This window comes from Tripterygium wilfordii, chromosome 12 (assembly GCF_013401445.1).
Source record: "Tripterygium wilfordii isolate XIE 37 chromosome 12, ASM1340144v1, whole genome shotgun sequence".
NCBI lineage: Eukaryota > Viridiplantae > Streptophyta > Magnoliopsida > Celastrales > Celastraceae > Tripterygium > Tripterygium wilfordii.
The window spans coordinates 2,239,118-2,250,306 of NC_052243.1; the positions used below are offsets into that span (position 1 = coordinate 2,239,118).

Genomic DNA, 11,189 nt, shown 5'->3' on the forward strand with positions numbered 1-11,189 from the left:
ATACATATGATTCTTACCATTCCAACTAGTGGCTCGGGTGTCAATGGAGCCTTCTCTTGATTAATAAAGTACTTGATAAAAGGGGATGACTGAAGAGAAAAACATTAAACATACAAGCTTGCTTTTATTATATGACCAGACCATTTCATCATAAAAAATGAAAGGGAAAAGTTTCATATCACTACAAGCTTTCCATTGCCTCAACATGCCATAAATCACCTTGATACTAAAAAGCTTTCCAAGGGTATTTGACAAACAGAGAAGAAATCCCATTCACAAAGGAATCCTCAGAACAAGACTGATAAATCACAAAGATAAGGTCCAAGTTTTATTTTTTTAAAATGAAAAAACATCTGGTTTCAATAATAATAAAAAAAAAACCCTAATCTCTGTCGATTCTGCACGTTAATTATTCTTCTTCGACGTATCTCCATATCTTCTTCGACGTATCTCCATATCTCCGGATACATAGCAACAGAAGCAACCCACATCACATTTCTTAGAAGCTTCGCCAAAAACCAAGCAACAAGAAAACCTGGATACCAGCAAGGAAGGAAATATCAGAAACTGCATGGTCACAAAACTTATAGTATCAGAGCAATAGAGCATCTCTTCTAAGGTACATATTCATATTCATACCACACAATTAAACAAGAAACTACCACCCGCAAAGCCACAAAATTAGGATCTTAAATTGAGTGCAGCACGAGCAGGTGTTTGTTTATGTAACTGCAATAGCCAAAACACCAAAGGAGAACAAGTGAGACAGAGAAATCCAGTTAGGAGAAAAAGGAAAGGTTCAAAGTGTAAGCATACTCTTTCAGAATAAGAGAATGAATACAAGGACAAGGACAAGGACAATTGAAGAGTCACCTAATTTAAACAGAGAGTCTACATTCAGTAACTATAATCTGGAAAAAAAAAATCTTACAAGCACTCTTAGCCAAGTAAACGAAAACGACGAGCTCTTTTTATTATTTCTTGAAAGTTGAAACAAGGAATATGAGAACATTTAGCTTTCACACTTTGGCTCAGAAAGCCGAAAGACACATAAGGAAAGATTTCTATAACATCCATCATAAACTCTTCCAAAGCCAGAGTACAAAAGCAAATTTAACCAAAGATGCGGGAAATTTTTCAATGGGCATCCCACTAAAAGTGAGATGATAGATTTCAAACTAGACAAAATCTTGTAGCACATAGTGTTTGAACATATTATGTGAAAAATCAAATCAGAGGCCAAGAGCAATTACCTAAAAGATTAGAAACATACTGCAGCCCAAAGTGTTCCAGAACAATATCTGGAGAACACAAAGGGCCTGGAGGAAGGCCTGGATCACCAACAAATCACACTAACAATTTTTGCAACACCCAAACAGCCAAATGCTCAACTGGGCAGACATTGATCTTTATCTGCTTATTGAATAGGCTTCATCCGCTTATTGAATAGGCTTCATCCAATTTAAGAATTTGACTGGCTAAAGTTCATCTCTGAGTATCTGGAAGAAGCGAAGGGACAATTCAAATACCTTGCATAAAAAACACATATATAACAGTGGGGGTTCACTAAATTAAGTAGGTCAACTTACCTACGAGGAGGCTTATTTTGTCTCTGCACGAACTCATCATCCACAGGCTCTGCAAAAAAAGTCGAATAAGAAAATACATAACAATATGACCACTGATGTAGAGTAAACCAAATTATACAAGACAAGAAATGTCTTACCTGGCTTTTGAGATAGCTTCCAGTCATGACTAGGTTTATTAGAATTATTGTCCTTGCTGCAAAGGAACAACAATATCATACTGATTTCTTCCTTATAAATTAAATAATTCATGACGAAGAAAAAAGCACACTCCACAAAACAGGCGACAGATTCCATCAGCTAAAAACACTACCCTCTATGCTGCAACATTCCGAATGACTATACTAACAAGCTTCTTTTTATAAACTAAATAATTTATAGAACTAAAGAAGAATGCAGACACAAAAGGTCAACACATATCCCATCAACAAAAGATGAACAGCGAAGGAATAAAGTTGTACTGTTGTATCTTATAAAGTACGAAATTCATTAAATATTGATTTGAATAAAATCTTCCAACACCAAGATTCTAGTGCCAAAGTCTTTTAATGATAAAAATGGCTAAAAAGTATACTACCATAGTTAAAAAAGAAAAACAACAAAGACAAAACCCTAATGCAAAATCAAAAACAACATTTGAAATTGGATCTACTTGGCTACGCAATGCTTAATTACAATAGTAGTACAGATTTCAATGAAAGGGGAAAGTAGGACTTCAATTGGGAAATATTTATTCATATTGACATTTCTATGAAGCAAGGCAAAAAAAGGGAGAATAATCCAGAGCACAGGTAGAGTGGATGCAAATAGCAAAAGACAACCAACCTTGTGGATCCTGTGGAAGATGTTTGTCCTGATGGAAGAGCATGATAAGCTCCATCAACAGAAATATAAGGAGGACAATAAGTAGCACCCAAAGCCCCAGCAGCTCCAGCCAAAACAGGTAACCTAACAAGTTCAAATGAGGTGGATATAACTACTCTCCAATAATAAAAAAAACCTCAAGAATGAAGAAACGATGGCATAGGGTTTAGCAGGGCAATATGAACATCATTGTAGCAGCTTATTATTTACTCCGCTAACACCTTATAATTAAATGGTTCCAGTCTTCCAGATCCAATCCAAACCACATTTAATAATACTTTATGGCAAAAAAAAATCAATTTTATCTGTTATATGTGATGTTTTGACTTCTTGTAGCCACCAACTCTCCAAATAAAATTGAAATAGTATAACCAAAACAATGTTAAAGAAACTTTTTATGTCTATCAGAAAAGGAAAACAATCACACACTTTTATTACATTTTGGTGGTCAAAATATGTTCCCTGATATCAATGGCCATATCTTTGGATAAAGGCCACGGTACTGCAGCTTTATGCCCCCTGCCCTCATCCCACACAACAACAAGAAAACTCTATACGCTTAAGCACCATGTTGAAATGTGATGTAAAGTAGACCTTGGCCATGATAGTAGCATTAGTTGGGCTCATTGCTTCCAAGGGCAGTGAATATAAAAAGCTTGAACTCTAAATGAGATTTTCTCAGTGTTGTTAAAGGCGAGAGGCGCACAAAGGCGCACCACGTATCAAATGCCCGAGGCGCAAGGCGCACGCCTAGGCGCGCGCCCGAGCAAAGCTAGGCGCAATTTTTAAAAAAAAATGATAAATATATGATAAAGCTTAAAATTCCTGGACTGCACAAGGTATCTAGCTCATTGTAATATAAGTAACTTTATTTATATTATAAATGGATTACCATACATATACTAGTAAGTGTAAATTATAATATAAATCACTCCTGTTATGTGTTTTTTACTTTTTCTTGAAAAATTCAAACCATTTTATAATGATAAATTAAGGAAAATTGAACAGACCTGAGAAAATAGACTAATAGAGTAATTATGCTATGATATGTGTCATGTCTACTTTTGTACGAAAAGTCAACATCCACATAAAAAAATAAAATAAATACTAATTTTAGAAGAAAAAAAAGAGTCTGTCTTCTTCACTTCATCTTCAACCTCGAGAACAAACCAAACGTTGCTTACAAGCCTTCCCTTCACCATCGACAACCCAAAAAACAACACACTTAACCTTATTTCTCCTAGGCGCACGCCTGACCAGCCTTGCGCCTGGTCTGAGGCGCGCGCCTAGGCCACGCCTGGCTAAGGCCAGGCGATTGAGGCTAGGCGAGGCACCTAGGGTGCGCCTCGCCTCGCCTGGAGCGCCTAGGCGTGCGCCCGGCCGCCTCATGACAACACTGGATTTTCTCTGCTGACCAAGTAAAATCTTTGGTAAAATGATGAACACTAGTTCCCGTCAAAGAATATACTTGTGTTCAAAAGACTGAATCAAAGTAAAAGTTTCATTGTTCGATATTGGATATTGAGTACAATCTAGTATGGAGGGTAAAAAGCTGGTACCAGAAAAGATACAGCCCTAAGTGGGTCAAACCTCCAACAAAAACACCAATAAAGAAGGAAAAAAATTGCGCTTAATGTAAAAAAAAATCGCAAATAAGTTGTCTTCATATTCTATAATAATAGCAATCACAAAACAAGAATCTTCCATCAGAATCTTATCAAAAATATACGCATGTACCACATCCCCTATTAGACCAACAAGGCAACAAAGGCCCAAATAATTATTTTATCATAGTTTCCTTATCATATCCTACAAATCAAATTGCAATTCGATCAAATTCAGGGGCAAGAAAACTTGAAAATAGTCTGGGAATGTCATTAACTATGAATGTTATGGAGAAAAGAATATTTTTAATGCAAACATCCATTAGCAACATACTGATTCATCAGGATTCAATGTCTATCCTTCTGAGAAATCAACATGATTTAAAAAAAAAAAAAAAAAAACACCAACTTATAAAAGCAGCTGTAGGAAGGACAAAATTAGCATACCACGTCATTTCAGAATTTCCCAAACCATGTGAATTAGCAACATATCCAGGAAACGCCATGCCAACAGCAGGAACTCCAATACCACCAGGATGCTGGCCCCCAAATTGCATAACTGTACACATGAATAAAGATACGTATAAGAAATAACTTAACACAGGTAAAAGAAGAAGAAAAAACAGTCACGACAGATAAATCTGAAGTCTGAACAGTTAGAAGTGGCCGAATAAATATAATTCATGCTGTTTCCAACACATCAAACAATAATACATGGAATGATATATTAAAAGCTTGTGAACATTCTCTCAATTTACGAAAGATATATATATATATATATAGGAATTCTCACGTAAGGGTGTAAAATAAGGTGTATGTTTAATGGTGTGGATGAGTGAGATGATGAGTGAGGTCCACTACTTTGGGTCCCACATGTTTTAAAATCAAGGGTGTAAACATACACCCTTATTTTACACCCTTACTTACCCTTATGTGAGAATTCCTATATATATATATATATATAGAGAGAGAGAGAGAGAGAGACAGAGACAGAGACAGAGACAGAGAGAGGGGGGGAGAGATCCTAATTGCCTCACATATTAATTGTTAGAGAAATGAGAACAGAAAAATAAAAGGTGCAACTCAAAAGCCAATGGTCACTTATCACAAACATAAATGACAACCCAACAATTTACCCGGCAGGAAGGTCGGGGTTGCAGGGAAGTTTTGATCACCACAACCCACAGCCATACTCCCTGTGGCTCCCATAACCTGAGCTCCACTGTACATGAAAGAGCCACGTCCATTTCCTTGAATATTGCCTTTTGCCTTTCCTACCACTGCAATTTTAGATTTATTTGATTCTGAGGAAGATTCCAATTCACCAAGTTGATATGAACTCATAGACGTAGCAGTTTTTGGAGGAGAGGATGCTTGAGATCCGCTACCAGAGCGCTGGCCCAACTGCTGACCAGAAGCTTGTACAGAAGGTTGGCCTCTGTTTTGAATAGTACCTCTCTGAGCAGTATGGGGTTGCATCGGAGAAGAAACTCTGACTTGGTGGGAAGATGGCAATGGTTGATAGGTCATCTGGCCTTGGACAGCCACGCCCCTACCCTGAACCCTGGACTGAGAAGGTCTCATTGGCAAAGGCTTACTGGCTACAACATTCATGGAGTCATCAATATAGAGCTTCTCCATGCCAACAGAATTAGCTACTTTCTTTCCCCGAAGTAACCCATTGGTATCTTGAATTGAAAAGTTGCCATCGATTCCAGTAGGGCGATTGCTCCTGCTGGTACTTCCAATTTGCAGATCTCTTTTGTGTGCCAGGGAAACATCTTTATTAGAAGCCCCAGACGGGTAAAAAGGAGGAGAAGCAGAACTCAAACTAGATGCAACCACTTGTTTTCTAGCAGGAGGTGGTTCAGGTTCAGCATTTGAAGAGGACGTGAAGGATTTTCCTGAACTGGTATGTGAAGTTCTCTCCACAGGCTTTCCATATCTGGTACATTAATTGAACAAAAGGTTACTTATCTATCTAGGTGACCAAAAACATGAAAGAAAATGAGACAAACAGACAAGATTAACTGAATGGAACAAAGCTATATGCAATGTACTCACTGTCTGTTATGAGTAGGATATGACTGACTGCTATTCTTTGTATTTGGCTCATACCTTCTGGGTCCTCTCCCTTTCACACCCTTTGGTTGGTTCTGATTACTATTACTGTTGTTGTACAATTTAGACCTATTTCCTCTACCATACTCATGATCTGGACCTCGATTTTTACCTCGAGCTCGATAACCTCTAGAAGTCCTCCTTCCCTGAATTTATCACATATTAGAAATGCACCTCTGTGTGTGGTTTTGGGGGGGGGGGGGGTGTTTAATAGAAACAGACAGAAAAGAAATCAAATTATCACCTCATCATAATGCCTTCCCTGGATAGACATCTCCTCAAACTTGTCATGCCCCCATTTCCTGTCATCTTTTGACTCCCACAACTTTCTTCCTCCATATGTTCGCCTGAATAAACTCAAAATCAGACAGCACGTACATAGCAGCCTACAACTTAAGTTCCAACATAACACACAAAGATACTTATATAGTTATATATGCATCAAAGGTGTCTTTTTATCCATAGGATATAAATTAAGAACGTGGAATTTTTTTTTAAAAAAATCACTTGGACAATCATCAGTTTCCACAGCTGCAGAACGCGCAGAATGTCAAAGTCCCCCAGAGTTGCTTTCTTCAACTGGGAGGCAACCTATGGTAAAATCCTAACAATTCAAAAACTAAGCCTTTACCCTAGTTAATAAAAGTCCTCTCTACATAGAAGCTGAAAAATCTATTCGCCATATTTACTTCATTGTGATTGGACTAGGAGAGTTTGGGCTGTGATCTGGAATCTCATCAGCTTGGAGTGGGCAGGGATTTGGCCTTGAACTTAGAAGTAACAAATCCTTTTTTGTTTGAATCCTAGTCTTACCAATGTAACATTAGAATTCCTTGGAAAAAAGATTAGCCAGCCCGACTCATCTAACTTAAAGTTCTCAAAGCAGTCTGCAGTTACACTTAATAGTGTCTTCTTGACTAACTGCACTGAGCACAATCACCAGAAGGATTGCTTCCATATGACATTCATCGAAGAATGGAAATTCCAAATACTAGGCAATGCAATCTTAATTGCAGGAAGGCAAAAGGATCAGTATAATATAACACTGCAGCACATACAAGTACACACAAAAGCAAAAAAAAAAGAGGATAATAACCATGTATCATTTAAACAGAGTCTAAACTACATAATAACCGAGTGATTTAACCTCAGATAAATATAAAGCCATAAAGATAGCAACCATACCTGTGTCTACCAGCAGCATTGTCCCTAAAGCGATCATCATGCATGTAAAACGCACCAGCAGTTGGCACAGCAAAAGGCTCACTCTGCTTCTTGTCTTCCTCTTCCTCAACATGACTCCCCGCAGGAACATCTGCAGCAACCTCCTCAACATGACTCCCCGCAGGAACATCTGCAGCAACCTCCTCAACATTCCTCACATTATCTTGCATCTCATTCTCCATACCTACATCCGCAGCATTAGCACCACCCCCAGTGCCAGCACCAGCAGTGCTCACTCTTTCTTCACTCCTCTCCTTACCCTCCTCAATTTCTCCCTCCCCATCAAATATACCTTCCTCCTCTTCTTCATAGGCCTCTTCCCCTTCTTCATCTTCTATGTACTCTTCCTCATCTTCCACATATTCCTCGTCTTCGTCTTCATCATAATCTGCAGCTCCGCCCTGACCATCTGATTCATCCGAATGAATTGGGGCCCTGTGCTTATCCTCGCTTACTTCTCGTTCTCCTTCCTCATCATCACTGGCTGCTTCTCGCCTACGCATGGATAGTGAACGCTTTGCATCTTCCGGATCACTGTCATACTCCAGCTCCTCTTCCCCGTGCGAAGCCATGACCAAATTTCCCAAAAAGTAAACCTCCTGGCGCACGAATTAATTAAATATACAGTCGATCAAAACCGGCGAATGCCCTGAAAATACCAGTCACAGTCAATTCAATAAAGTTAAAAAAAACAACCCTAAAACTTGAAAATCCTCAAATATTATCGCGACTTGCCCAAATTAACTTTACTTTGAATCAAACAGACCCTAAAGGCCAAATTTTCTGAGAAATCAAACACGAAACCCGAAACTTTCCAATTGCCAAACCTGTATCGTGAAAATTCACACCGAAAGCCCTAATCCCCCAAAATCTCGCACAACCACACGCCGATTAAGGAAATCCCAGAATGTGAAACCAGCCCCAAAAGAAAAAAAACCTAATCACGGAATCCAACGCAGTCCAGAATATCATAGAGAATCGTAATCTTTTTTTTTTTTTTTTTTGGAAAAAAGAGAATCGTAATCCTAAAAGGCAGAAATTGGAACCAAATTATAATTTAATGGATCGCGACCTAGAGTAACTCCTTTCGGAAATTGGAAACCCTAGATATTTTAGGGAAACAGATTTTTCGGTTTCTCGTGATTGCGTCATGAAACTAGAAAAAGCCTAGTTATGTAATGTACGGTTTAAATTGAAGCGAAAGTCTCTAGTCATTCGGGTTAAGGGAGTTTCCGGGTATTATGTTTACTTTCCAGGTTGAGGTTATAATGGGAAAAGAACTGAGTTTGGGCAATCATGTTTTAGTTTAGGACACGTGGGCATGCTTGACGTCATCAGCAATCTTGGACTCTGTTGAGACTCACAGAAAAATAGGATTGGGAGAACCAGTGCACACTATGCACACGTTGTCCTATCGGTGCATTAAAAATTTTGCAAATTTTTTTAAAAATTAATATGTAGTATTTTGCATAATTATTCCAACAAAATATATTTTTTATCCAAAACAAATAAAAATAGCAAAGAATATTTTTAATTGATTCCTTATATTCATTGTTGTTTCCTAACATTATTATAATTCAATCTTTTAAATGTTAGGAGTAAAGAATAATATGAAGTTCAAGTATGTAGTTGCTCTCTACACATGAGGCGTAGAAGAATCTTTGTAAATATTTTTTTACAGTACAATCCTTATCTTAACTATGAGATAAGATATCTATACATAAGTGTGTACATCTGAATAAAGAAAAGTAAATATAATTAATGTAATTGCAGTGAACGTTGGAGCCTAACGTTACAAAAGTAGCGATAAAATTGTTTTGAAGACTTGAGAGGTGCAAGTGTGAGGGAAAAATATAAGCATCCCAGTAACATCCATTCTAAATGCATCTTATCAACAAGTGTGTGATACTCACAGTTGGGATGATTTTAGGATGGATGTTGTTGGAATGTATAGCAATGTTGAAGTGCGAGATTGTCGTCTACCGGCCAGGATTGATTTCCCTCATGTGATTGGCTGTCATTCTCCTAGTGTTGTGGACCCATGGTGATGTTACAGCTATTAAGGTCAACAAGGTGATTTTTTTTTCTTCCCCTAATTTAAATCAAAATTGCATATGCTCCCATACCAACATAAAGTTGGCTCAGTTTGGTAAAGCATATTGAAATATGCTAGAAGAAATTGTGATAGTAGAAATGTTGGATAATTTTAGTAACAGATATGCTGCCTATGGTTGATAGTGTTTGGTTAAACTTTTGTTGGTTTAGGGAAAGAAAAAACATAAATGATTAAAATAAATATAAATAATTAAAATAACTACACATGTCATGCTATCTCTCTCATTATTGTACAAGAAAACGAATAAAAAGAAATAGAAAAATCTTGATTTTTATCAAAGAGTAATAAAAAAATCCTTAAGAGAGCAGCAGCGGGAGTGCTGGTGAGTTGCACCGGATGATCTTGACTGTGGGTCCAGGTTGACAAAGTTGTCCAAAAAGGGATGAATTTTTAACGATATTGTGGGTATAACATTAAAAGTTTGAGGACAATAATGACATAAGTTGGAAAATGTTATTAAAATTGTCCCAAAAGGTAACATTTTCAAAAGAGCATAAAATGCTCCCAAAAGTCTCTCGGTTTTACTGCACGAAAATGGTCGTTCGAAAAACAACAAACATTTATACCATAAAGTAGTATAAATGTTGGGTAAAATGCCTTACCAAACTAGCCTTAAAATATTGGATTAATTTGTGTCATCGAAGAATTCTCCTTGTTTGACTCTCTTGGTTTCACAAGAACAAAATAGTTGGACTTATCTCCCATATTGTTTGTAATGTGTGTTTTATTTTCTTACAGGAAAATCAAGACAATAGACAGAGAGGTTATAAATTACAAATAGTTATTGATTGGTAATTGTCCAAAAATTACCTAGTTATAACTTTCATTCTCTTATTACCATGGCCAAGTCAAAACCATCGTAGGCACCCCTACATGGAAAGAGGGGTAAAGGAATCTCAATCTCATATACTACAGTTAGTAATACTTTTTTGAGGGTATGAATGATCGAAAAAGATTAATTTTACGGGAAAAATTTTAAAAAAATAAGTTTCATAGAGGCAAAAATATAAAATTGCTATAAAAAATTATTATATAAAAATTTCAATGGATAGCTCCCTGGCTCCACAACTGATCAAGCCCCTCAATCAATTTTCTAGATCCGCCCCGATTTACAAAGATTAATCTAATCCATGATCTCAGCTTTGTAATTGATTTTTTTTTATAATTACTCAAATATATATTAATTTTCATGTTCATGGTATTGTCCGGCTGAAGTATAAATATGCCAACAGAGAACATATATACACTATAAATATACAGACAAAATCTTCCATTCGTCGTCGACGTTAGATTCTTCATGGAGATAAGTACAAGTATATACATATATGTTTTTGTGAAACACCAGCGATAACATATATAACTAGAGTTTCTTAATCGTGTGCTTCTGTAAGCATAAAAAAATGTGTATGATAGAGGTAGCTGCATAGCAGAGGAATTAATGGAAGGAAGAAGATCAACAGTGATAAAATCAATTGCGGTAATAACATGTATGATATTTGTGGTTGGTGTAGAGCAATCTGAGGCTGATCTGACGTCTTGTTACAACCCATGCTATATTTGGTGTCTTCTCCATCCTGGTCAAAATGCTTTTACATGTTTCTTCAAGTGTGCGTTTGAGTGTATTTTCCCCAAGTCCGCTTTGGACCATTGCAAGGTCGGCTGTGCTTTTGCTTC

General features: G+C 37.1%; 1 protein-coding gene across 2 annotated transcripts; it reads right to left on the bottom strand.

Moving 5' to 3' along the window:
* Positions 1 to 104: 104 nt before the first annotated feature.
* Positions 105 to 8,589, bottom strand: LOC120011105 (protein MLN51 homolog). 2 transcript variants are annotated; one of them, XM_038862151.1, is made up of 13 exons: positions 8,150 to 8,589; positions 7,540 to 8,048; positions 7,361 to 7,500; positions 6,420 to 6,522; positions 6,119 to 6,321; positions 5,191 to 5,999; positions 4,502 to 4,613; positions 2,412 to 2,534; positions 1,727 to 1,782; positions 1,590 to 1,638; positions 1,254 to 1,499; positions 640 to 729; positions 105 to 535 (listed from the first exon to the last, which is right to left on the bottom strand). In XM_038862151.1, the coding sequence occupies exons 2-11, from the start codon at positions 7,969 to 7,971 to the stop codon at positions 1,463 to 1,465; spliced, it is 2,064 nt and encodes a 687-aa protein (XP_038718079.1). In that variant the 5' UTR covers positions 7,972 to 8,048; positions 8,150 to 8,589; the 3' UTR covers positions 105 to 535; positions 640 to 729; positions 1,254 to 1,462. The 2 variants fall into 2 exon arrangements, with proteins under 2 accessions (XP_038718079.1, XP_038718078.1); XM_038862150.1 differs by having other exon boundaries at positions 8,227 to 8,588.
* Positions 8,590 to 11,189: the final 2,600 nt, after the last annotated feature.

Excerpts from the sequence above, each read along its gene's own strand:
- LOC120011105 (XM_038862151.1), bottom strand. The coding sequence starts at position 7,971 with ATGGCTTCGCACGGGGAAGAGGAGCTGGAGTATGACAGTGATCCGGAA. Across the intron at positions 4,614-5,190 it reads AACCCCGACCTTCCTGCCGG|TTATGCAATTTGGGGGCCAG; the intron begins GTAAATTGTTGG and ends TCATGTGTACAG. Across the intron at positions 1,639-1,726 it reads GAAGCTATCTCAAAAGCCAG|AGCCTGTGGATGATGAGTTC; the intron begins GTAAGACATTTC and ends CTTTTTTTGCAG.